Raw genomic sequence first — 26980 nt, 5'->3', positions numbered from 1 at the left:
TATGACAGGTTTGGATAGGCTAGATGGGGAAAGGCTGTTCCCACTAGTTGATCGTACAAGGACTGGGGGACACAGATTAAGGTTTTGGGTAAGAGATACAGGGCGGAGTGAGGAAAGACTTTTTTATGCAGCGAGTGGGGAGGACCTGGAACTCGCTGCCGACGGAAGTGGTGGAAGCGGAGACACTCAATGTTTTCAAGGGGAGGCTGGATAGGCACTTGAGGGAAATAAACTTGCAGGGCTATGGGGATAGAGCGGGGGAATGGGACTGACTGGATTGCTCTACAGAGAGCCGGCACGGACTCGATGGGCCGAATGGCCTCCTTCTATGCGGTTACATTTATTCAATGCTAATTAACTACAGTAAAACAGGCTCAATACACAAATATTTCACTGCTCGTTGAAACATTTTCTTGTGTTTAGTCATCTGTAAAAAAATAGCGGCGTGGGGAATGGAGAGAAGCAGCTAGTGTTCCTGCTCCTAACCATTGACCAGGATCCCTGCTTGAAGTCCAGATGTGTGAAAATTGGGTTCTTCTCCCAACCAAATATGCTCCACAGCTTGCCCATGACAGTCACTATCAAGGCTCTCACATGAGTGATGGGGACTTGGACCAGGTACTGAAAGCCAAGCTGTGCATGTAGGAACCAAGGCATCAAGAGGTATGGGGAGAGAGCAGGAATATGGTAGAGATAGAGGATCAGCCATGATCATATTGAATGGCGGAGCAGGCTCGAAGGGCCGAATGACCTACTCCTGTTTCTATATTTCTAACCCCAACCCAACAAAGACCCAACGTCTTCAGAAAGAAAAAATGTACACGGGTCACTTTTTTTTTTCCACTTGCGTCTAGCTTCCCTGAAAGGCCCATTATGTTCATAGTCACGAGAAATAGTTGTGATGCCAGCAAAATAGAAGATCCAAAAAATGTTGCGGCTGAGGGAAACAGATTTTATTTTGAAATGTAATCAATCAGTGAGAAATAGGCGTATAATCATCTGTATCCAAAATGTACTTACGTTGTTCTGAATACGTGCTCCAAAACCCTATTCTACCAGGACATCTCCTTTAACTTATTAACTGTTACACTCAATAAAGATTGACTTTACCCTGTTCCAAGATTTTCTTTCTTGTTAAAACTATAAATGAATAGCTACAGCATACAATGCCCCGCACTGTCTGATGAAATCACAGCCTTCCCTTCAGGAACCACTCCCCTTTCCATCTCCAGCCTCTTTCCCTGATCAAGGATTAATTGGCCCTCCCGGGAAAGCTGGTTGACTCAGATGATTAGTTAGTGCAACTCGTGATCCGTGTCATCTGAGCGCCAATGCGCTTGAATGAAAGGTAGTTGTGTCGAGATGATGCAGTTGCAAACCAGAACTATACGACTTTGAAGAGTTGCTATTGCACTGTGGTGGCAATCGAAGTTTGCGATCAGAGAGCATCGTTAAGGGAAAAAGTTGTGTAAGCAAGCTCGTGATCAACGATGAGTGCAGCAGTATTTTTGAAACCCAGAAAAAGGCGAACAAAAGTGATCCTCTACGTGGTGGGGATATGCCTTCCCGTGTATGGAATAGCCCATTTCATTCACAAAGCAGCCTCTTCCAGCTTAAACAATGCTGAGCGAGTTCGTCGAGCTCTGACTGGTTAGTGTCTATTAACGACCTTAACAAGGCAACACGGATTGTTTAAGGGAGTCCTCCGTTTTAAAGCTGGTCGTTTCACAAGCTCTTGGCCATGCCAATATTTTCACCAGTAGTAAATATCCATGTCTGATATGGAATTGCATAGTTAGTTAAATAAATCTGGAATAAAATGAGGACCGTGAAACTACTGGATTGTGGCAGAAACCCATCTGGTTCACTAATGTTCTTTAGGGAAGGGAATCTGCCATCCTTAGTCGGTCTGGCCCTCTGAAATGGCCTAGCAAGCCACGCCGTTGTGCCAAACTACTGCAAAGATGTATACTAAACAGCGCTGTGGGAGTACTTTCACCACACGGACTGCAGCAGTTCAAGAAGGCAGCTCACCACCACCTTCTCGAGGGCAATTAGGGATGGGTAATAAATGCTGGCCTTGCCAGTGATGCCCACATCCCAGGAATGAATATTTTTTTTAAATTGTGTTCATGGTCTGGTTCAAATGCAATTTTGTGTTTTTTTCACTTTAAGCAGATAATGTAACCAGGTGCGTACAGTCTCCTTCATCTGAATTCCCCGAAGGATTTTTTACGCGGGACGAGAGAAAGGAGGGAGGGATAATTATTCACTTTATCATCATCCTCTATATGCTGCTGGCTATAGACATAGTTTGTGAAGATTATTTCCTACCTTCCTTAGAAGTTATCAGTGAATGTAAGTGTAAATTTTAAACTATGATGTGTAATCCTTTTTTGCATCTGCACACACTTCTCAGCTACAAAGCTTTACTTTTTCTTGTCACACTTTTTTTAGTGTTAACTTTTTCCAATTACAAATTCCTATCTCCACATTTATAATGGAAACTGTCTCTGTAAACTTGACCTTGTCGAATACCCTTTGACTAGTGGTGGTGGTATTGCAGCACCTCAGTTTTGTATCTCCAAACACCTACGCTCCAACCAACCCTTTCTCTGCTTCCCAAGTTTTTAAAAATTATAATATCAAATCAAACCCAAGTTTTGTTATTTAACTATAATATCAAATCAAAGTAGTGTAAAAATAAAGACCAAATGTATGACTCGCATCCACACTCCCTGATCCAATTACCCCCTGCCCATTAACTCAACTTAACCCGAGGAATTCATTTGTCTCGACTCCCGATGGGCAATGCCATGGGAGATGGGTTAAGATGTGCTACTACTAAATTCGTGCAACTCTTTTTAAGGTACTTTTACAACAATTTTATGAATAAAGTAAGTTTTGAGAGTTCTATAGATGCTTAATTTAAAGTTTCAAACAGACTGGCCTGTACTACAGAAAAGTGGAGAATACAAGCACAAAATTTACAAGTCTCTAGCAAAGTTGGACATTAGGGGGAGGGGGGGAATTTCCTGCACGATGGTGGATATGTGGAGCAGACTTCAAGAGAAGGGGTTCTGATGTAGGGACCATACCCGAGGCATTAGCTTCTCTGTTCTCTTGGCAGATACTACTTGCCCTGCTAAATGTTTCCAGCACTTGGTCTTTGTTCTGGATTTTTCAGCATCTGTAGTATTTTTGCCCCCCCCGCCCCCGCCCCCGCCCAGAGGGAATGGAGTTGATTTTAGGGTCAAATGCCATCCTTTTAAAAGGGAGCTGGATGGCTATCTATCAAGATTAGGGATTGAGGATTATAGAGGTATTACCAATTCTGTTTAACTTTTTTGTTTTCCCCAGGGGAGGTAGTGGAAGGAGCTAGTGGACCTAAAGGAGGACATATACTAAGTCCATGGTAAAATGATCATGTATGTCTGGATAGAGCAAGTTTGATCAGCAGAATGAGCCTTTCTCACTCTAGACTTTATGCACTTGTATAACAGAGATTGTGTTCAGGACCACTTTCTAAATAGTTTATTAAAGTAAAAGATAATCCATGTCCCATTGAATTTAGTGTATACACTCTACTTTTTATATAACCATAAGTTTTTTTTTCAATTTGAAATTATTTTACAAGTCATTAAATGGAGTTGAACGCTTGATGATTCTTACTAACAACAGAAAATGCTGGAAAAACTCAGCAGGCCAGGCAACCGGTGTTGCCTGGCCTGCTGAGTTTTTCCAGCATTTTCTGTTGTTATTTCGGATTTCCAACATCTGCAGTATTTTGCTATCGTACTAGTGCTTGATGATTCTTTGTAGCTTTAACATGTAATGCATATATTTATTCTTGGCTCCAGGGGATGGGAAGCTTTGCATCTTGTAAAGAAATAGTTCACAGTATGGTTTGTTCTGTTATGTCCAGGACACTCGAACTGCTGTGCAGCATTCCCTTCTGGCCTGAATTTTCTTTTCAGGTATTTTGACTTGCTGTCTGAACTCTTCTGCACCTTTCTACTGGATTGCAATAAAAATACATTAACTGAATTTCTGATGCGTACCCTTTGGCACGTACCTGTATTGCGGGTTACTGGGCCTGGCTTAAGGTTGTAGTTGTACTGCCACTTTTGCACTGATGTGAAGAGTAACTGCAGAGTTAGGTCATCTTATTCTGGAATGCATTAGAGCCAAACCATACGAGACCCCTCAGGGTGGCCATCTCTCAGTGCTTGGGCCTGCTTTTCTGTGGCGTATATAACTCCACTGCAGTGTGAAGCCAAGTTTGAAAAGAATTCGGGGGATCTGCTGAACCACTTGAGCATTATGGCAAGTTTGACATGAATCTTGTCATTCATGTGGAAATGACTTATGAAGTAATACTAGGCGGCCTGCTGGTGGTGCTGTCCAGGGAGAGTATAAATACTCGGGCATGGGCCCAGCTTGCTCAGGACATTCTTTAACAGGAACTAGTGAAGGACACAACTAGATCTCCATGTTGAAAACCAGTTGATTAAAGCTTTGTTTAATACTCAGACCAAGTGCCTCGTAGTTTTCTTATGTCAAAGTTATTGCAGACTTTTATTGTATATCATTTAGCTGACTTCAGTTAAATACATACTTAATTCATCATTATTTCCCACATTACAACAGTGCCTCCACTTCAAAAGTACTTCATTGGCTGTAAAGCGCTTTGAGACGTCTGGTGGTCATGAAAGGCGCTATATAAATGCAAGTTTTTCTTTCTTTTCCATAGAATTTCAATAGTATAATAACAGCATTTGTGATTGATCGTTAGGTCTTGGTCTCTCTCAGGATGTTGCTGGGGCAACATTTATGGCAGCTGGAAGCTCTGCACCTGAACTGGTCACAGCCTTTTTAGGTAACATTTGTAATCCTCTTTTTTTTATGTGACAATACCTGGATAATATTATTGAACACAAGAACAGCACATTCCAATTAATATTCAGTGATCACTTTCATTTGTATCAGTTTGAGTTCAGTATTAATGTCTTTTTCTTAATGTATTACACTAATGTTTAGATTGTTCAAATTTATCTGTAAAGATTTTTGGGAGAATTTTTTATTTTTTATTTTTTTAGAAACATACTTTTGATCCCATTATTTAAAAATAACTAATTTTGTGTAAAATATTTTGAAAAGGTGTCTGCAATTGTTATAATAGCACAGAATGTGTCATTGTCCCAAATTCATGTGAGTGTTTTTAGAAGTTTCTATCGAAGTGTGCTCTTTAAAACAATCTTGGATGCTCACATTCAGGCTGTGTAGAACTTCTATTAAACTGGACACTCATGGGAACCTCTTGGATATAGTTAAACAATGCACTCTGCATATTTGTGGGATACTAAGTTGCAGGATTTTGCGATCTGATCTCTCTCTTTTCTCTTTCTTTGTACATAGGAGTCTTTGTGACGAAGGGAGATATTGGAGTTAGTACAATAGTTGGGTCTGCAGTTTACAATTTGCTTGGCATCTGTGCTGCATGTGGATTATTAACCACCATGGTATGTAAATAGAATCTTGGTGCTGACAATTATGAGCGAAAAGGTTGCGCCTGTATCTTGGTTTGGCAATTGGATTAATTTTAATTTTCTCAGTGCAAGAATACCTAACTATATATCTTCCTCATTAAATTGTGTATAAATTATATCAAATCTCAAGTTATCCAAATGTAACCAGCTCAAATTTCCTTTAAGCTCCTGCATTTAGAATTTATTGAAGTAAAACCCAGTCACATAAGAGGAACTGAAACCGATGTGGTAACATCGATCATGGATTGGGAAAGTACCCTAGGCTGAGACTACATTTCTCATATAAAAAAATTCTCTTCAGTGGTTTTCAAAACTATTTTGTTAAATGTCATGTATTAGAAAAGGTCTTTCATCAGGGTTGAGCAAAAGGTTATGTTCTTATAATGAAATAATTTTGTAAACTTTCTTCTAGGTTTGTAGGTTGACCTGCTGGCCACTGTTCAGAGATTGTACAGCTTACGCTATCAGTGTTGCAGCACTTATTGCTATTATCTTTGACAATGTGATTTACTGGTAAGATTTCTCAGCCTACTAAAATAATAGTTTAAAAAAATCTAATTTTCCCTACCCAATAATTCAGTGGGTAGATGTAAAACATGAAGTGATATGAGCTGTATGTACCAAGATGATCCCCAAATCAATCATCAATTTGGTTTACTCACTACTGACGTCCCAATCTCGGCCACATTACTAATCAGGAGGGAGATTCATCCCTGGTACTGCTCCTGGGTACTTCATGTTGGCTGGTTCAGAACATTAAAGGCACTGGCTTGTGGGCAGGTTCTTGCATTCATAGCTATAGCTGTTGCCTCATCAGATATTTTGTGCATCAAAATCCCCAATATATCTTGTTAGGGCAGCACTACATTTCAATATATATTAATGATCTAGACAAGGGAACTAGATGTAATATCTCCAAAATTTGCAGACGTCACAAAGCTGGGTGGGCGTGTGTGCTGTGAGGAGGATGCCGAGAAACTCCAGGATGATTTGGACAGGTTGGGTGATTGGGCAGATGCTTGGCAGATGCAATATAACGTGGATAAATGCGAGGTTATCCACTTTGGTGGCAAAAACAGGAAGGCAGATTATTATCTGAATGGCAATAGATTGGGAGAAGGGGAAGTGCAACGAGATCTGGGTGTCCTTGTGCACCAGTCACTGAAGGTAAGCATGCAGGTGCAGCAGGCGGTTAAGAAGGCAAATGGTATGTTGGCCTTCGTAGCGAGAGGGTTTGAGTACAGGAACAAGGATGTCTTGCTGCAGTTATACAGGGCCTTGGTGAGACCACACCTTGAGTATTGTGTGCAGTTTTGGTCACCTTATCTGAGGAAGGATGTTCTTGCCATGGAAGGAGTTCAGCGAAGATTCACCAGGCTGATACCTGGGATGGCAGGAATGACGTATGAGGAGAGATTGGGTCGATTGGGCTTGTACTCGCTGGAGTTTAGAAGAATGAGAGGGGATCTCATTGAAACTTATAAAATTCTGACAGGACTGGACAGACTAGACGCAGGAAGGATGTTCCCGATGGTTGGGGAGTCCAGAACCAGAGGTCACAGTCTAAGGATAAGGGGTAGGCCATTTAGGACAGAAATTAGGAGGAATTTCTTCACCCAGAGAGTGGTGAACCTGTGGAATTCTCTACCACAGAAGGCAGTAGAGGCCAATACATTAAATATATTCAAGAAGGAGTTGGATAGATTTCTTAAGGCTAAAGGGATCAAGGGGTATGGGGAGAAAGCAGGGACCGGGTACTGAATTCGGATGATCAGCCATGATCGCATTGAATGCCGGAGCAGGCTTGAGGGGCCGAATGGCCTACTCCTGCTCCTATCTTCTATGTTTCTAAGCTATTATATTTCATTTAACATTAACTTCTGTAATAATTTTCACTTTTTTTAACTTTGTTGTTTAAGACTGTTTGGATCAGGTGGTGCAGTGGGCTAGTAAACTAGTCTTTCACCTCCTAAGACTTAAAAAAATTTAAAATTTTTTTTATTCATTGATTGGATGTGGGCGTCGCTGGCTAGGCCTGCATTTAGTGCCCATCCCTAATTGCCCTTGAGAAGATGGTGGTGAGCCGCCGCCTTGAACCGCTGCAGTCCATATGGTGTAGGTACACCCACAATGCTGTTAGGAAGGGAGTTCCAGGATTTTGGCCCAGCGACAGTGAAGGAACGGCGATACAGGTCCAAGTCAGGATGGTGTGTGGCTTGATGGGGAACTTGTAGGTGGTGATGTTCCCATGCGTCTGCTGCCCTTGTCCTTCTAAGTGGTAGAGGTCGCGGGTTTGGAAGGTGCTGTTGAAGGAGCTTTGGCAAGTTGCTGCAGTGCATCTTGTAGATGGTACACACTGCAGCCACAGTGCGCCGGTGGTGCAGAGAGTGAATGTTGAAGGTGGATGGAGTGCCAATCAAGCGGGCTGCTTTATCCTGAATGGTGTTGAGCTTCTTGAGTGTTGTTGGAGCTGCACTCATCCAGGCAAGTGGAGAGTATTCCATCACACTCCTGACTTGTGCCTTGTAGATGGTGGAAAGGCTTTGGGGAGTCAGGAGGTGAGACACTCGCCGCAGAATTCCCAGCCTCTGGCCTGTTCTTGTAGCCACCGTATTTATATGGCTGGTCCAGTTCAGTTTCTGATCAATGGTATCCCCCCAGGATTACCACGGTGGCATAGTGGTTAGCACTGTTGCCTCACAGCGCCAGGGACCCGGGTTCGAATCCGGCCTCGGGTGACTGTCTGTGTGGAGTTTGCACATTCTCCCCGTGTTTGCGTGGGTTTCCTCCGGGTGCTCCGGTTTCCTCCCACAGTCCAAAGATGTGCGGGTTAGGTTGATTGGCTATGATAAAATTGACCCTTAGTGTTAGGGGGATTAAATACGTGGGGTTACGGGGATAGGGTGGGATATGTGTTGGTGTAGGGGTTACGGGGATCGGGTGGGATATGTGTCGGTGCAGGCTCGATGGGCCGAAATGGCCTCTATCTGCACTGTGGGGTTTCTGTGATTTCTGTGATGTTGATAGTGGGGGATTCAGCGATGGTAATGCCATTGAATGTCAAGGGGAGATGGTTAGAGTCTCGCTTGTTGGAGATGGTCATTGCCTGGCACTTGTGTGGTGCGAATGTTACTTGCCACTTGTCAGCCCAAGTCTGAATGTTGTCCAGGTCTTGCTGCATATGGACACGGACTGCGTCAGTATCTGACGAGTCTCGAATGGTGCTGAACAGTGTGCAATCATCAGCGAACATCCCCACTTCTGACCTTATGATGGAGGGAAGGTCATTGATGAAACAGCTGAAGATGGTTGGGCCTAGGACACTGCCCTGAGGAACTCCTGCAGTGATGGTAATCTAGCTAGATTGATGAGATGACTGTCGTCTGTCTAAGGGTTCTGTGTGAAATGAGGTCAGGACAGTTTCAATCTTTCTTGTGGGCACAAAAACTATTCAATTCACTGAACGGCCACAGGATGACTGTGGGAAAGTTAAAGTTTCAGTGGTGCAGTTTTAGAAACTCTTTTAAGCTTGGGGCTGCGTGAAGGAGCTTTAATATGCATCTAACTGGGCTACGTGGGAAGTATTTGATGCTGACACTGGGTGTCAGAAATGGCAATGTTCTATTTCCCAGCACTGTCATCCCTCACCTTTTACTGGATCTGTGCCTAAAATTCAGTAGTCACTCTGGTACTGTAACTATTTAAAACTATGGTATTAAACAGTTGCAATATTTAGCTGGCTTTTTATTTTTAAATAAATATATGTAACTTAATGACTTTTTTTAGTCCATCTCAAACTTTTTCCATATTGGTCACTATAATAAAATGTTGAATACCTAGTACATGGGCTGAATTAACTTTTTATATTACATTGCTGAGTGTAACACTTAATGACCACAGTGCATGAATTAATTGGTGTACCTATCTACCTATCTAAAAACTGCCCGTTCTGCCTTTTTAGGTATGAGTCCGCTACTTTGTTACTGATCTATGCATTATACATTGTGGTTCTGTGCTTTGACATTCGAATAAACCAGTACATAACGGAGAAATTTAGTCCGTGCTGTATTTGTTTGACACGAGCAATGGAAGAAGGCAATGAGCAGCAACCCCTAATAGGTTGGCAAGGAAAAAATGGACCGCTGGTACATCGCCGTTCTCGATCAGACAGCGGGATCTTTCAGGACGACTCTGATTATTCCCAACTCTCTCTCAGTTTACACGGGCTCTCGGAGATTATTGAAGGTAAAACTGGGGTTAGCCATTCGCTTTGCGTGGAACATTTGCATGAGAGTTCGTCTGCTACTTTGCATACATAGAAAATGTACCTCCTTGTTTTTTTTGTAACGAGGAAGAATTTTTGTGTTGGTCAAAGTGAGGCATGTTAACATTGGGAACTGCTCCATTTTTGTACTTGGTGTCAATATAAAACACTCATTCAAGAATAGTCCATGTTAGATGTGGATTAAGGCATATAAAGCAATTTATCCTCCAATGTAATTTTTATTTTCCCAATTCACACCTTTGTAGCTTGTCTGTCTGAGTAAAATGTCACTTGTATTAAATTTTGTGCTGTGGACTCAACCACTAGAAGCAACAGTGGTGTACTAATTTGCCACAGGGTACCTGTACACTTACCAATATTTCTGATGATTTTGATCCTTTTTTAAAAATCCTTTCAAACCACTGGTCATTTATACATTTTCTATAGTGTGCTTCTCTCAAGTGATGCCATTTTTGCAATAGGACTACTTTTGGTATCCTTATACAGATACTGTTTCAGGAACTGGACAGATAGAGCAAGGGGAGTGGGACTAATTGGATAGTGCTTTCAAAGAGCCGGCACAGGCACGATGGGCCGAAGGGCCCCCTTCTGTGCTGTATGATTATTATCTTTATGCAGGCTGCATCAGACCAGCAGTTTGAAAGTGTCAAACACTGGAACAAAGCATGATTGAAAAGGAGTGCGGAGTTATCTTTTTCAGAACGTTCAGGATTATGTGGTGATTCAGTGGAATAAGCTCTTTAAATTTACTCATCTGTGCCAAACATTCTATGTATTCTTACACTGATCAAGATCATTTGATCTGGTGTGTGAACCTTTCTGAATGCTGCATTTTTTTGTGGAGCATTAGAAACACTTATTTGAAAACCGCTTGAATCCAGACCTATCTGCTAATAAGTAGGCATACAGAAATACCATGCCACAAATTCAACCTGTGTGTATGAGAGGTGGGTATTATGCATGTTTATTCAACCCAGTGGTTAATAATTCTACGTGTGTGGATTGAAAGGTGATTCATCTTCCTGTATTTTCAGAAATGTTTGGATGGGTGGATCATTTTGAACAAATGATTAGATCACATTAAAATTCTGCTGAGAAGAAATAAATATGAATAATATTGCTAACAGTTAAGTTATGTTCAGGATGATCAGATTTTTAAATCATAGACCCAAAAAGGCTAAAATGAGTAGTCATCATTCTTCAAAAATAAGAACCGGAATTTTCCATTTCACAAGATAATTATGGATGATTGCTATCCATCCATTGAGTGTTTAGTTTCTTTTCTCCTACCCGCCCCCACCCCCTCCCTATTTTAGCATCCAGTTGTTTCTTAAAGGATTTCTGGCATTTTGCATCCACTACTATTCCTGGAAATCTATTACAGATATTGATTACTCTCGGTGAAGAATTTCCTCAGCTCGATACTTCATTCACCTTTTTTATTAGCTTGAACCTGTGTCCCCCTTGTCCTAATCTCGCAACTTGATTAAAAATATTTCCGATTTACCTTTTCGTATTCATGGTGAATTTGTTAAAGCTGCCAATCTGAAATGCATACACAAAGCTGCCCTCCCAACAGCCAAAATTTTAAAGTTTTCTAGGTGTATCTGCGCACGCTCTCAAGATTTAAAATCGAGTCCAGTTTAAGGCCCAAGTCCTTTTTGAAGTCCCAAGGCTTCCTTGAGTACTTTCTAACGCATGTTTGACGCTACACTGGAGTTGTACTCCATACAATGTTAAATTCTAGGGAGTCTTTGATCACTGAGGAGTCCGCGTGGACCATGACTCCAGAGTTGAACTGTAAATTAGTGTCCCTGCAGAGCGGCACTCACTAAAGTTGCAGTATAAATGCAGCCTAGGTAATGAAAGAAATGAACAAAGTTTAAATAATTGTAGAAGAGAACATTTTAACCATTCAAGCCAAAAATACTGCAAATGCTGGATTTCTGAAACGTAAACCTAGAGCAGATCAGTCAGTATCTGTGGAGAATCCGATAGTTTGATGTTTTGAGCTCGCTCTCCTTCAGAACTGAAAAAATGAGAGACAAGTCTATTAATAGAATAGGGAAGGGTTTAAAAAAAAAAACCGCAGTAATGTTGGTGGAACATCTTCACATCTTGGTTCCGTAACCCCAACCTGAAATGATTGTTGGATGATGTGGTTATAGATCTTCTCAGTCAAGTAATAGAACAAAGCATTAAAGAAGTTGAAGACCTTTAAACAAAGGGGGTGTGATAGCTCCGGCAGCGGGAGGCCTGATTTAAAAGGTGACAATGTGGGGAAAAACCTATGGGAAAGTAAAGCAAAATAATGCAGATGCTGGAAATCTGAAACCGAACAGAGGATGCTGGAGACGCCCAGCAGCTCGGGCAGCATCTGTGGCAAGAATGGAAAAACTGGCATTGTGGGTGCAGGCTCGCCACTGAAACATCAACTTCTGAGCTCTCTCCATCGAGGCTGACTGACCCTGCTGAGTATTTCCAGCATTTCCTATTTGTTTCAAATTTCCAGCATCTGTGTTTGCCCTCATTTTCCTCACGATGGAGGTTTATGCTGGTTAGTGTTCGTGCTCGTGCTCAAGCTTTCCAATACTTCACCCAAATGACTATTCCTAAAACTAGGTGAACCTATAGTATAGAGTACAGCAAGTCCAAAGATGGAGAACAGTTCCACAAGGAGGGTGTAGCACCATACCAGCACTGCACTTTGCCAGCACCTTCTGTTTACATTACGAATTTGATCCCCAGGTTTTTGGTTTTCCATCTCCCCTTTTCCTTGGGCTTCTTACTGCCTGAGTTATTCACACGTCCATTGTTTAATTTTGTTTACTGCTTCTTTCTGTTACTTCATCTGAGATGTTCTGCTACCTCGTCTAACAAGCAATCCACTCATTTCCTATTTTCTGCTTTTTATATTTCTATCCATATTCATTTTTTTAATTTCCAGTTTGTTTGAATACACACACAATCAACCATTTGTTCTCTGCAGCTGCTGACTGACCTGTGTGTTCCCAGCTTTTTTTTTAATGTTGTCTTTGTTGTGAAATCATAACTGCATTCTTTATAAACTGGTTTACAATTTAGTTACACTGAACGCACAGATGACCTTTTTATTCATTTCAAAAAGAAACCCTTTAAAATAATTTGAAATGGAAAGTTCTTGAGTAGCACCTGCATCAGAGATTTGGACCAATTTTTTTTGATCTTTCACTTAAAAGATTCTTGTAACTGAAGTGACAGGCTGGGTCTCTTTTCTCAAAGAAAAAAGGCTGAGGGGCGACCTAATGGAGGTCTTTAAAATGATGCAAGGTTTTGGTAGAGGGGATAGAGAGAGAGAGAGTGTTTCCACTTGTGGGGAAGAGCAAAACTAGAGGCCATCAATATAAGATGGTCACCAAGAAATCCAATAGGGAATTCAGAAGAAACTTCTTTACCCAAAGAGTGGTGAGAATGTGGAACTCGCTACCACAGGGAGTGGTTGAGGCGACTAGTATAGATGCATTTAAGTGGTGGCTTGACAAACATCTGAGGGAGAAGGGAATAGAGGGTTATGCTGATAGATTTCGATGAGGAAAGACTGGAGGAGGCTCGCGTGGAGTATAAACAGCATAGGCTGGTTGGGCCGAATGGCCTGTTCCTGTGCTGTATATCCTATATAATATGTATGTAATCCTATGAAGCTGTACACTTTAAAATATAATTTAAAGTTGTTTTTTTTTAATGCTCCATTTTAAAGTGGGCAGATATTTGGAAGTAAAACTAAGGAAAGGTAGTTGGTTTACTTTGATTAACCAACCAGCACAAACTGGATTCAGCGCTGCTGTCATGTCCCCTCCCCCTCCCCAGTCAAATAGCCTGTTCCCTTTAAAGGTTCACCTATTTTTAGGAATAGTCATTTGGATGAAGTATTGGAAAGCTTTGAGCACAAACATGAGCCAACATAAACCTCCACCGTGAAGAAATGAGGGCAAACACAGATGCTGGGAATTTGAAATAAGTAGAAAATGCTGGAAACACTCAGCAGATTAGTCAGCCTCAATGGAGAGAGCACAGAAGTTGATGTTTCAGCTGAGATTGATAGATTTTTGTTAGGCAAGGGTGTGAAGGGATATGGAACCAAGGCAGGTAAGTCGAGTTAAGATGCAGATCAGCCATGACCTGATTGAACAGCAAAACAGGCTCCAGTGCAAAGTTCCCCATAATTCTTTTTGGGACACGCAGCCCATTCAAAAGTCATGGTCATAACAGCACAGGAGGCCATTCGGCCCATCGAGTCTGTACCGGCTCTCTGCACAGCAGAGCGTGCACGTGTGGTTTCTTTCAATTTAAAAGCCAGATTTCCAGCTGCGTGGGACCCCTGGAGTGCTGCGCAGCTTAAAGGGAACATTGCTCGAGGGGCTGAATGGCCTAGTCCTGGTTCCTATGTTTCTGAGAACCATTTAACAAAACCTTTCTAATGAAGGGTCCACACCTGAAATGTGAACTCCACCCGTCTCCACAGATGCCTGCTGAGTGTTTCCAGTATTTTCTGCTTTTGTCACCATTATAGCGTGCCTTTTTAACATAGGACAACATCCCAAGGCACTTCACAGAAGTGTAAGGGGAGGGAAATTTAAAAAAAAAAAAACCTCTGAATGGCATCACTGGATTCTACAACATAACTACTATCATGATCCGGATGTTTTTAATACACTAAAATTATTTGACCAGGTTAATTTTTTTTGATGCAGATCAGTCAAGTGTTTTTGTCGTGCCTGAATCAGATATGAAGAGAATCATGTGGGTACTGTCTCTTCCTATCACTGCACTGCTGTTCATAACGACCCCAGATTGTCGCAGACATCGATGGAGAAAGTGGTTCGTGCTAACTTTTTTCATGTGTGCTGTGTGGATTTCTGGATTTACATACGTGTTAGTTTGGATGGTAACCATAGTGGGTAAGAAGAATCTAGAAACTATACATAATGCAAAATCTGTTTCTCAGTTAGTATAAATGAAATATCAGTGGGGTAGTACTTTTGCCTCTTGGCAGTATATGTAAAAAGTTCACTTTCGCATTGGTTTTTATTATCTGTATATAAGCCTGGGTGTAATTTACTCACTAGTGTAAGTGATCTTTTCCTGTTATTTCACATTAGTCCAATCTACATCAGTTTTTTGCTAGTAACCATTATGGAAACTAAGATTTACAGTAGTAGGTTCTCTTATTGGGTTGCTAACTTTGCAATGCACAGCCATGATTAGTTTAGCTTTAAGACTTGATAACCCTACTCTACAAATGTTTAGAAAAATGAAATAAACTTGATTGGGTCTCTTAGCCACAAAGGGAAGGTACTACACATTTATGTATTCACTGCATATCATTGCCTTTGAGTGCTCACTGGCATTCACACAAATTTGAGACACTCTGGAAAGCTTCAAATTTTTATAATTATGGCATTTCACTGAATGGGTCTTGTATAAATGGAAACACAAAGACAGTGACTTTCCACAATTTGCTTTATTGCCTTTAATATTCAGTGTCACAACGAGAGGCAAATATAAGGACAAGTGACCCAATTGTAGTTGCTATATAGGAATGTTTTAATAAATTGTGCAGAATGCCAATGGGCAAACCAAAGGTTTCCAATAGCCTAAAACATGGCCAACAAACAGTTCAATAAATGATGGTTAAGTCTGGATTTGAGTATACTGGAGGCAATGTTGCACTACCATTTTTATTTAAGAAAATTCCACAGGCCACTGAAAGCATATGCAACTGGGTCCTTTTTTGAGAATTAAATTTTTTAAATTCACAGAAGAACTTGCATTAATATAGTGCTTTTCACGTCTTCAGTGTCCCCAAGTACTTTAGGTGTAGTCACTTGTAATGTACAGAAACATGGTGGTCAATTTGCACACAGCAACTTCCCACAAACAGCAAAAACAAACCTTGCATTTATATAGCGCCTTTTGCTACCTCAGGCCGTCCCAAAGCCTGAGAGATAAATGACATGGTTTTTGGTGGTGGTGGAAAGATAAAGTTGGCCAGGGCAAAGGAAGAACACCCCTGCTCTTCCAATAGTGCCATGGGATATTGTATCCACCTGAAAGGGCAGCCGAGGCTTGACTTGAACATCTCATCTAAAGACAGCACCTCTGACCTTGCAGCACTAAATATATCAAATCATTGTATATGTGTATATTTGCATTTCATGAAGCCAGTGTGCATTTTTCGTGTGGTGCTCAACTATATAAAATAACATGTTATGGTTAGTTTAACAGTGCTAGAGATAAAGAAAGGGTTGGAGTACTGTGTAAATAGACTGGAAAGGTTAACTGTTTGGGTGTAGGCCCTTCATTTGAGGATTTAAACTCAATGTTAACCTATCTTTTCTCTTTACTGAGTATTATAAATCTGCTGTGCATGGGCAGAATTTTTGGTTTAGCTTTGGTTTGTTTTTGACCTGGCTATTCTACTGTAAATTAGCTTGGAAAGAGCTGTGCATCCATGTGTGGAAGGCCAAAATGAAGCATTACCTAAGTGTCTCATTATGGTGATGCAATTTGCATTACTGAAAATATGAATATTGTAAAACTTGAATGAGTACATATACAATTTAGAAGTGTGAACATAGAAATTTGATGGCCTTTTGCTTAAGCTATATCGTGGCAAAAATGTAGGCCTCGGAAGCTGAAAGTTGGTATGCTGTATCAAAACCTGTTTTATTTTCTGATCCACAGTCAGTTGATAAGGTTATTGTGCTGAGATTATAGAACATAATCGCATGCCAACCCCATCAGAAACCGTAACTTGTATACTGGATGCAAGATGTGTCCTTTAGTCGGTCTTAAATCCTTAACTATTTCATTTTCATAGATTGTGACTATACAGTCTTATTGCTAAACTAAATGGGGCAGGGGTGGTGTTAACTATCTTTTGACAACTTGACACCGCTCAAACCCTTTCATTTATAATTTCAGGAGAAACCCTGGAAATTCCTGAAACAGTGATGGGTCTCACACTGTTGGCAGCAGGCACCAGTATTCCAGACACTGTGGCCAGTGTACTTGTTGCCAGAGAAGGTATGACTACATTTTAAATGTAAAATTAAACTGACTGGTTTTTATACATATGTGGAGAGGAAGGAGTAGGAGAAAGACTGCGAAAAAAGAGGCAAGTTAGTAATTTTGATGCTAGACATCTATTAATTGGGAGTACATTAAATTAGCCAATTTGACATACATTACACAAACAATTAGTCTTTAAATACAATTTAATGGTGTAATGTGAAACTGAAAGAACATTTAATAGAATGCAATATCTTAAAGATGCAGTGTAAGAGACAGTTTCATGGGTGTTCACGAATGAACCTATTCAATTGCAGGTGACCCCACAAGCTGCCCTTGATTAGTCCTCATTGCCATCCACTATCCCTGCTGCAAATGACATCCATAAAATGCCCAATCAAGAGTGGGATAGCTGTTTGCTGAGTTTTTTTGTCTTGCCCCAGCACAGATACTGAACCTGGCTGAGATCAACTACCTCCCAGATCAAAGTTAGAATATTAATAGTCTGAAAGACTTGGCATGCTGTGGTTTCAAAAAGTTGGGTTTCTCTAGGGCACGGGGGGGAAATGCTTTTTTGGGGGGAAAAAAATCCCATGTCATTTTAAAATTGTTAAATTTATGTATTTTTTATAAACAACAAATGGATGAATACACCTAAGCAACAGTGTTTTTTCTCCAATGAAGACATCTACTGGTTAGTGTTGTCTGTGTATAATAAGACAGACTGCAGGAGAACGGTATAACAGGTGTTTACTCAACGTGGCTCACTCGGGAACTGATCTGTGCAGATTACTACTCAGTACTATATACAGGTGTGGTCACTGCTGGTACTGCAGTATACATGAGCTGTAAAAGATAGTTCCCCCCTTAAAGGTATATACATTATAATTCCTCCCCTTTTAGATTAACAGTACCATAACACTCTTAACAATTAAATATCAAACTAATTACAATTAACACTTTTAACATGCAACATTATTTGAAAATAGTCTATTTATATATTCGGTCTTTGGGGAGGCTTCCTGATCCTTTCTGGATAGCGCCTTTCCCGAGTGTCTTGCTCTTGGTGCGGAGGCGATTCTGGCCCCCTGTCGTCGGTTGGTTCATCAGCTTCCGATGCTACTGTTTCTGGGGTAGATGCGACCTGTACGTCTGGTTCATCACCAGGTACGTATGGGCGAGGCATGGGGTTGACTTGTTCCTGTGACTCTAGGATCTGGTCAGCATGGCGTCTCGCGATGCTCTCCCCAACGTCCACTGTGTACATTAGTGGGCCCTGCCGTGTGCATATCGTTCCTGGCTGCCATTTTTCTGTTCGGTGGTCGCGGGCCAAGGCTGGTTGCCCTACATTGAAGCTCCTTGTTGGCTTCTCATGGATGTGCTGGAATTGCTTACTCTCAACATCTCTTTGTATGTTTGGTCTGAGCAAATCCAGGCGAGATCTTAACCTTCGGTTAAAGAACATCATGGCTGGGGCCTGGTTGGTGACTGCATGTGTCACATTCCGGTAGGCGAACAGGAAATTGTCCACCTTGTGCTGCAGCGGAATGTTGTCATTGTACATAGCCTTTATTGCCTTCTTAAAGGTTTGTACGAACCTCTCGGCCAATCCCTTGGTGGCTGGATGATACGGGGCGGATGTGTAATGCCTTACCCCATTCTTTTTCAAGAACCTCCGGAACTCTTCAGCCACAAACTGTGGTCCGTTGTCAGAGCAAATCTGTTCTGGCAAGCCATTCCTGGCAAAAATGGTCCGTAGGACTGCAATAGTTTTCTCCGTGGTGGTGGAGGACATTTTGATGACCTCGGGCCATTTCGAGTGCGCATCCACGGCTATTAAAAACATTGAGTCCATGAATGGACCAGCAAAATCAATATGCACCCGTTGCCATGGAGATGAGGGCCACTCCCATGGGTGTAGAGGGGCCAGTGGTGGTGCATTTTGGACTTTCTGGCATCCTGAGCAACTCTTGGTCAGGTCCTCGATTTGTTTATCGATTCCCTGCCACCACACATAAGCCCTGGCTAGGCTTTTAATTTTTACCCCTCCCAGATGACCCTCATGAAGCTCATTGAGCACTCTATCCCTTAACTTGGGTAGAATTACCACTCGGGATCCACACATCAAGGTCCCCCGGCATACTGACAGCTGTTCTCTCCTTGTCGAGAATGCTGGCAACAGTGAGTCGCCATGTGCTGGCCATCCCTTCACCGTCAAATCATATAACCGAGACAGTGTCGGGTCATTTCGGGTTTCCTTTTCGATACAAGCATTAGTTACCGGTAGGTATTCAACTATAGTCGAATGGAATATTTCGACAGGATCCACTGCTGGTGCTTCCTCCGCAGTAGGCAGTGGCAGGCGTGATAGCCCATCAGCATTTCCATGCTGTTTCGTGCCCTTATATTCAATCTCATAGTGGTGCACCCCTAGAAAAAGTGACCATCTTTGTAGTCGTTGCGCAGTCATCACCGGAACGCCCTTCTTCGGATTAAAAATGGAGACAAGAGGCTGGTGATCAGTCAGCAAGGTGAATTTCTGCCCGTGCAGATAGTGATTGAACTTTTTCACTCCCCACACTAGGCTGAGGGCCTCCCTGTTAATCTGGGCGTAGTTACGCTCGGCTGAGGTTAGTGATCGTGACGCAAAGGCTATTGGCCTCTCTGAGCCGTCCGAGAATTTGTGCGACAACACCGCGCCAATGCCGTAGGGTGACGCATCACATGCCAACCGAATTGGTAATGCCGGGTTGTAATGGGCCAATACCTCTTTCGATGTGATTAGTGTTTTGCTCTTCTGGAAAGCTCGCCTACATTCGTCACTCCACTTCCATGGCACCCCAGTTTGCAGTAGGGTGTTCAGTGGGTGTAGTATTGTAGACAAACTTGGCAAGAACTTATGGTAGTAGTTTACCAGCCCGAGGAACGACCTCAGTTGTGACACATTTTCCGGTGCTGAAGCTTTGACTACTGCCTCAATCTTCTCTGGGGACTTATGTAACCCCTCTTTATCAATAATGTGGCCACAATACGAGATCTGTTTTCTAAAAAACTCGCATTTGGGGCGGTTAGCTCGGAGCCCATATTCCTGCAATCTAGTGAGCACCTGCTCCAGGTTGGCAAGGTGATCACTCTCATTTTCGCCCGTGACCAGGGTGTCGTCCAAATAACACTGGGTCCCTGGGATCCCTTGCAGGACTTGTTCCATTGCCCTCTGCCAAATAGCCGGAGCTGATGCTACCCCAAATACCAGCCGGTTGTATTGGTAGAGACCTTTATGGGTGTTGATTGTGAGGTATTTTTTTGATGCTTCTTCTACCTCCATTTGCAGATACGCCTGGGCCAGATCAATCTTAGTGAAGCGTTTCCCTCCAGATAGCGAGGCGAAAATATCTTCAATCCGCGGAAGTGGATATTGTACAGTGTGAAGGACTGGGTTCACTGTTACCTTGAAGTCCCCACAGATGCGAACCTTCCTTGGTTCCCCAGGCGTGCTGCTCAACGACTTTTTCATCACAGGGACGATGGGTGTAGCCCACTCGCTCCAGTCTACCTTGGACAGTACACCTGAACGTTCCAGACTCTCCAGCTCTGCTTCGACGGCTGGGCGGATCGCATAAGGTACCGGTCTGGCCTTAAAAAAATTTTGGGCTTGCGTTTTCTTCAATTTTAATTGTCGCTGTCATGCCTTTTAGTATTCAGAGTCCTTGCTGGAACACTTCTTTCACGTCAGTTAGGATCTTTGACAGTCGCCCAGGTGTGACGTCGTCATCCTTTTTGTCAGCCACAGTCAGTGCCTGTATGGAATGCCAATCCAGTTGTATTTTCCGGATCCATTCACGTCCCAGTAATGGTGGTCCTCCATCTTGCAATACATACAGGTCTAGTTTTGGTGTTTCCTTACCGTTATATATAACGGTCACCCTTATTTTTCCTTTGGGGTAGACTTTTTGCCCCGTGTACGTCTTCAAAATAATTTTTGTGTCTCGCCAAGGGTATGTGTGAGAATAGCCGCTCGTAGTCCCGTCGGTTTATGACTGTTGGGGCTGATCCTGTGTCCAATTCCATCTTTACCTGGACTCCTGCTATCTTGAGAGTGACCCAAATGGTTCGGTGATCCTCCGTTGTGATCACATTATGTAGTTTCAGACAACTCCGTTCCCTGCTTTCGGAGTCGGTATCACTCTTTTGTTCGTCTGAACTATTCTCCGTCATCTTATGTACCTTCTTGTACTTTTCTTTGGTAGGTTTCTTATTGCTGGTTTTCTTTCCCGACCTGCAGACTCGTGCTATGTGTCCTACTTTTCCACACTGTCTGCACACTTTGTCTTTGAACCAGCAATCATTCTGGTCGTGTGTTCTGCCGCAGCGATAGCACTTCTCTGTTCTATATGACATTTCGTTTGTGCCATATTCTTGCGGTCTCTGTTGTATCTCTGCAGCGCCCCGTGCTGCTGCTTCATATGATACCACAATGCTGAAAGCCTTTTCCAGCGTAAGGTCCTTTTCAGATAAAAGCCGTTTCTGGGTTCCTTCACTTTGAAGCCCACACACAAACTTGTCCCTTAAGGTATCTGCCAGTCCCGCTCCAAACTGGCAGTGTTTCGATAGTTTGCGCAGTTCTGTTAAATAATCAACATTGCTTTCATCCTTATGCTGGTTCCGTTTGGGGAAACTTGAATCTTTCTGCTATTGGCAGCGGTGTGGGGTTTAAATGTTTCTGTAGTATCGTTACTATGTCTTCAAAACTCTTTTCCATTGGCTTCGTTGGGGTTACTAGATTTCGTAATAAACCATACTTCTTTGCACCCATTAAATTTAACAATACCGACGCTTTCTTGTCATCTGACACCTCATTTGCCTTGCAGTATACCTCTATTCGTTCGACATATGTAGTCCAATCTTCGACTTCATTGTCAAATGCGGTGATACTGCCACTCTTTGGCATTTTGGGTGTGGTTTAAAATGGCGTCTCCCAATTGCTTAAAATGGCATCTCCCGCGCTTTCCTTCCTCCCCCACTGCTGCCAACGCCGCTCCCGGCGGTTCTCGTGGCAATGGCGGCGCCCTGTAGGTTTCGCGCGCTTCTCCTGCGCTGCTGCCAACGCCGCTCTCGGCGGTCCTCGTGGCAATGGCGGCACCTTGTGGGTTTCTGCGCGTCTCTCTCCCCCTCTCTTCGACGCTGCTCGGCCCCTGAACACCGGCTGCGCCCTGTGCGCTCTGCCCTCTCTCTCTCTCTCTCTCTCTCGTCAACGCTGCTTGGCCCTTTTCTGTGCCACTCGGTCGGGCTCTAGCCCGCCGCTGTCCGGGAAGGGTCTGCGCACTACCTGTTGCCAGCCCGTTTCGCTGGACCACCTCGACTGGAAAGCCAAGCCTGGCTCTCGACAGCCTCCCCTGCAATTCTCGAGTCTCTGCTGGATGACTGGGCGGTTGCCCGTGGTCGACGCCCAAGTCTCCGGCCTTGACCTCCAATCCACTGATCTCCAGGAACGAATCCCCGGGAGGTGATGCAGAGTTGCAGGTAGGTTCGAACTTGCCTCGTCGCCAATGTTGTGTCTGTGTATAATAAGACACAGACTGCAGGAGGAGAACGGTATAACAGGTGTTTACTCAACGTGGCTCACTCGGGAACTGATCTGTACAGATTACTACTCAGTACTATATACAGGTGTGGTCACTGCCGGTACTGCAGTATACATGAGCTGTAAAAGATAGTTCCCCCCCCCCCCTTAAAGGTATATACATTAGTTAGCTCAGAAATAGCAGCACAATGCCTGCAAAAGTTTAACTCCTATCCACAACATACACCCCTACAGAAACATTTAAGAGATTTCCTACTTACTAAGGAATTGAAGTGGAAAACAAATTGCATCCATATGACAAACAATTCAAAGTTATTATTGATGGGAATCCCAGAAAGAAGAGCATCCCTTTGATATCTTGAATGTTGCTGATTGGAGGATACCAGCCTCATCTCAACTCCATGCAAGGTGGCATATCATTTTGCAGCAGACTGGATGCAATACACTGAAGGGATGCAAGGAAAATCATTACAGAAGGGACCTTAGAGAAAAAATATTCAGTGCCATAATCACAGGATTGAACCCTTTTTTATTTGCAGATTCTCAAATCCTGTGTACCTACACCCTTGTGTTTGGAGCATGTACCCATGGCACCAGTTTGTTTCTTTACCTTATGCTTGCAGAATAGCAGATTGGAGATCAGTGTCTTTAGAAACGAATTCAGAAGCTGGGTTTATACGTGCATTTTTCAAATCCGTGCTACTTGCAAAACAATTGTTGGTGGTGCTGTCACCTATAAAAAGCAAACCACTGCCAACAGTGCTATCGTCGTCAGGTGGCATTGGGTAGTTTTGGAATATCAAACACCCTTTCATGTCCTCAACATTCCAAAGCACTTTACAGCCAGCCAATGAAGTACTTTTCCACGTCCAACAGTGGAGTCTGATTTTTACCCTCAAAGATGAAGCCACATTTTCATTATAATTTAATAGGCCTGACCCCCCTCTATCCAGTGACCCATTACTTCTATTAAAATAATAATCTTTTCAAATTTGGAAGAGGTGCTTGTAAAACGAGTGGTACACTCGTACCACCCATTAGTCATGGGCAGGAAAAAGTATTAAGAAGAGGCTCATTCTATATCCACCAGTGCCATTTCGTGGGTAGATATTAAAATTTAGCATTAATTTATATGTATAAACTGCTTCATCCAGAAATCCCCCTACCGTTCCTGATATTTTAACTTATTTTATGAAGACCTGCTTGTTACTAGATCATCAAATTTGGGAATCATCCAAAAGCTTGAAGGTCTGATATTAGTGGTACATGAAGACAATAAGATTGAAAAATACCCAAGTCATTGCAAGTTGTCTTATCTTCTCGTGACAGAACATTCTTCATATCCCACATAACCAACCCAACTCTATTTGGCTCAACATCATGAATATAGTTAAGTTAAATTTTTACTGTGATCGCATGCTAGAGAAAGATGCGAAGGGAAACAATAAAACAGGAGTGGTTAAATATTTCAAAGTTTAAATGCAAGACTTTATGAAAGCTCCGGTAAGAAGTATTCTGTTTGGAAGCTCAGCACAAATAGTACACTTTGGCTAGCTCTTTGGAGCAAATTGTTCAGAGAGGAAGCACTACAGCCATGCGTATAAATATCAAAGTCACACTGATAGAAAAGCATCTGCTGAATACGACTGGACCCAAATCTGAAGAAAAGTACTTATCACATCAGTTTCCACAATCTGTAGTCTGAATACCTTCCCGTCAGAACTCAAGGGTGACCTGTAAGGATCCTTTACATTAGGGGTGGTCTCGGTCTTCTCTTTAGGGCCACATTATAAAGCTTAAACATATTTCCATTAAATTTGTATATACAATGAAGTAGTATCTCCAGTGTTCTGATTTAGGATTTATCCATCAATGAGGCAACAGCCCTTTCAAGCCCCCATGCCTACAAAATTCAAACAAGATAAGCCAATCAGAAGCACACTATCTAAATCGAAGAGTTGCCTAGTCAAAGGGCTAGATTTCCAGGGGCTCGGGACTGCACTTTAGACACCCCAGTTTTAGATTCAGTGACTAACACATTTTCTACAAGATTAACTGCAAGGTTCACTTAACTTTTTTCAGAGTTTGGTCAATGGGCATAGTAACTTCCTAATTTATTTGGTAAGAGTTTTAGAAATAGAAGTACCATTTGTCAACCTCTCCACCATCTCTACCCCTCCATTACCTCTGCTGTTTGACCTCCAGTCTGCCGTGCTGCAATTTCCTTATGTTAACCATAAAGACCAAAGCAGTTATCTTCAGCCCCTGCCACAAACTCCATATGGTTTGTGGGCCTTGGGACGTTTTACTATGTTAAAGGCACTATCTAAATTGCCAGTTGTTGCCACTGCTTCCATCCTCCTGCCAGCTTCTCTCATATGAACGCCCGCCCGCCAAAGACTGCTCACAACCTCAGCATCCTATCTGACCAAGTCAAGCCTCTGACCCCAAAGCCGCTCCATCACAAAGACCACCAACTTCCACCTCCATAACATCGCCCACTTCTGCCAAAAAACACCGACTACTATTCTAATATTCTCCTGGTTGGCCTTCTATCCTCTGTAAACAGTTCATCCTAAACTCTGCTGCCCCTATTCTATCCTGTTCATCCACCACCACCAATACTCACTGGATCGTCCTGTTTAAATCTCAATGGCTGTCTCTTCCATCTCTAACCTTCTCCATCCCTACAACCCTCTGTTCCTACAAGCCAGGCCTATTATGTATTACCCCCTACTCTTCACTCATTGCCTTCAGCGGTCAGGGCCCGAGGCTCTGGATTTCCCTTCCTAAACTCTGCCTCTCTGTCTCCAAGGCCCTTCAAAAAAATCCACCTTTTTGACCAAACTTTTAGTCACCCTTCCTTGGACTTGCCATCTATTGTTGTCTGATTACACTTCTATGAAGCACCGTGACATTTTTCTATGTTAAAGGTGCTATATAAATGTAGGGTATTGGAATTTGATGGCTTTACTATAATTGTAATGAGTACAATATTTTTCTTCCCCTGCAGGCAAAGGAGATATGGCCATGTCAAACATTGTAGGTTCCAATGTATTTGATATGCTCTGTCTAGGTATGCCCTGGTTTATTAAAACTGTGTTTGTTGACACATCACCTGTAGAAGTGAACAGCAGTGGCCTGACCTACACGACCACCTCTCTTCTGTTATCCATTGTTTTCATATTTGTGGTGATTCAAATTAATGGATGGAAACTGGATAAGAAACTTGGAGCAACATGTTTGTTTGCCTATTTAGTTTTTCTCACTATCTCAATTCTAAATGAACTGGGAATACTAGGCAACATTTCTGCAAGGATATGCGACTAATACTGAAATACAAATTAAGGTGCAATTATGACTTTTGTTTGTAACCAAAGATGAAACTTTACTTCTTCGATTCTCTTCCTTTCATACTTTGACCTTGTACAAGGACCACATCAAGTGCTACTGGGCCCTGCTCTCCTTAGCCAAAATTACTCACCACTCCAGGATCATCTAGAAAGCAAAAGTGGCCCTTGACTTTTCTCCACTACCATCAGTCTCCTTAAACCCCTCACCTCAGAGTTCAAGGAGCTTATAGATTTGTCACTAAGATCGAGACCATTCATTCAGCTGTCTCAGCCGAATCGCCCTCTTCCCCACCAAGCCAAGCTTGCCCCCTGCCCTGGCATCTTTCACTAGTTTCTCCACCATCGCCCCTCATGCCCTTGCGGAGCTCATCTTGTCCATGAGACCCACCTCCTGCTCGCTCAACCTTATTTAACACTGAACTGCTGACATCTCAACTTCTCTTGCTGGACCCCATGCTAGCCGATTATGGTAAAAGCTTCCCGAAAGTCTGTTATAGTCCCCCACCCTTTCAAATATGTAATCTCACCCCCTTCAAAACTCACTTTGACCCCTCTGTTAAACTACCACCCCATCTCCAACCTCCCTTTCCTCTCGTCACTGAACACGTTACCTCCCAAATCCGTGCCCACCTTTCCCAGATCTTCATATTTGAACCCGTCAGGTTACCACCCTGCCACAGCCCTAATCAGTCACAAATAACATGCTCTGTGACTGAACATGGTGTACTATCATACTCCTCTTTCTCTACCTGTCTGCAGCCTTTCAGTTGACACCATCCACCTCTCCTCTGTTGTCCAGCTGAGTGGGACTGCCCTCGCTTAGTTCCATTCTTGCCCATCCATTTGTAGCCAGAGAATCTGCTGCAATGGCTTCTCTTTTCCCCCCCCCCCCCCCTCCTCCCCATTTCTCATCTACATACTGCCCCTCGGCAACATCATCTGAAGACCCAGTTCTAGCCACGACCTCTCCCAACCCCTCCATTGTGTTGTCAGACTGCTTGTATGACATCCAGTCCTGGATGAGCCATAATTTCCTCCATTAACACTGGGAAGACTGATGCCATTGTCTTCGGCCCCCATTACAAACTCTGTTTCCTAGCCACCAATTCCAGCCCCCTCCCTGGCTATTGTCTCGGGCTGAACCAGACGGTTTGCAACAGAG

The 26980-nt window shown here is 42.8% G+C and overlaps 1 protein-coding gene across 2 annotated transcripts; it reads left to right on the top strand.

The window, feature by feature from the left end:
• The first annotated feature begins 1205 nt into the window (after positions 1-1205).
• On the top strand, positions 1206-25826 carry slc24a5 (solute carrier family 24 member 5). 2 transcript variants are annotated; one of them, XM_085968605.1, is made up of 9 exons: positions 1206-1650; positions 2179-2358; positions 4796-4879; positions 5419-5522; positions 5962-6062; positions 9511-9794; positions 14565-14771; positions 16798-16899; positions 25479-25826. In XM_085968605.1, the coding sequence occupies exons 1-9, from the start codon at positions 1491-1493 to the stop codon at positions 25793-25795; spliced, it is 1539 nt and encodes a 512-aa protein (XP_085824731.1). In that variant the 5' UTR covers positions 1206-1490; the 3' UTR covers positions 25796-25826. The 2 variants fall into 2 exon arrangements, with proteins under 2 accessions (XP_085824731.1, XP_085824730.1); XM_085968604.1 differs by having other exon boundaries at positions 2176-2358.
• The last annotated feature ends 1154 nt before the right edge of the window (positions 25827-26980 follow it).

The sequence above is a fragment of the Somniosus microcephalus genome, chromosome 27 (genome assembly GCF_052327205.1).
Source record: "Somniosus microcephalus isolate GS21.2 chromosome 27, FLI_Smic_1.0, whole genome shotgun sequence".
Lineage (NCBI taxonomy): Eukaryota > Metazoa > Chordata > Chondrichthyes > Squaliformes > Somniosidae > Somniosus > Somniosus microcephalus.
Note: the sequence above shows the minus strand (reverse complement) of the source record. Positions and strands in the feature narration are given on the sequence as shown.

Coding starts and splice junctions, on each gene's coding strand:
- slc24a5 (XM_085968604.1), top strand. CDS start 1,491: ATGAGTGCAGCAGTATTTTTGAAACCCAGAAAAAGGCGAACAAAAGTG. Junction 2,359..4,795: donor CTTAGAAGTTATCAGTGAAT/GTAAGTGTAAAT, acceptor ATTGATCGTTAG/GTCTTGGTCTCTCTCAGGAT. Junction 4,880..5,418: donor ACTGGTCACAGCCTTTTTAG/GTAACATTTGTA, acceptor CTTTGTACATAG/GAGTCTTTGTGACGAAGGGA.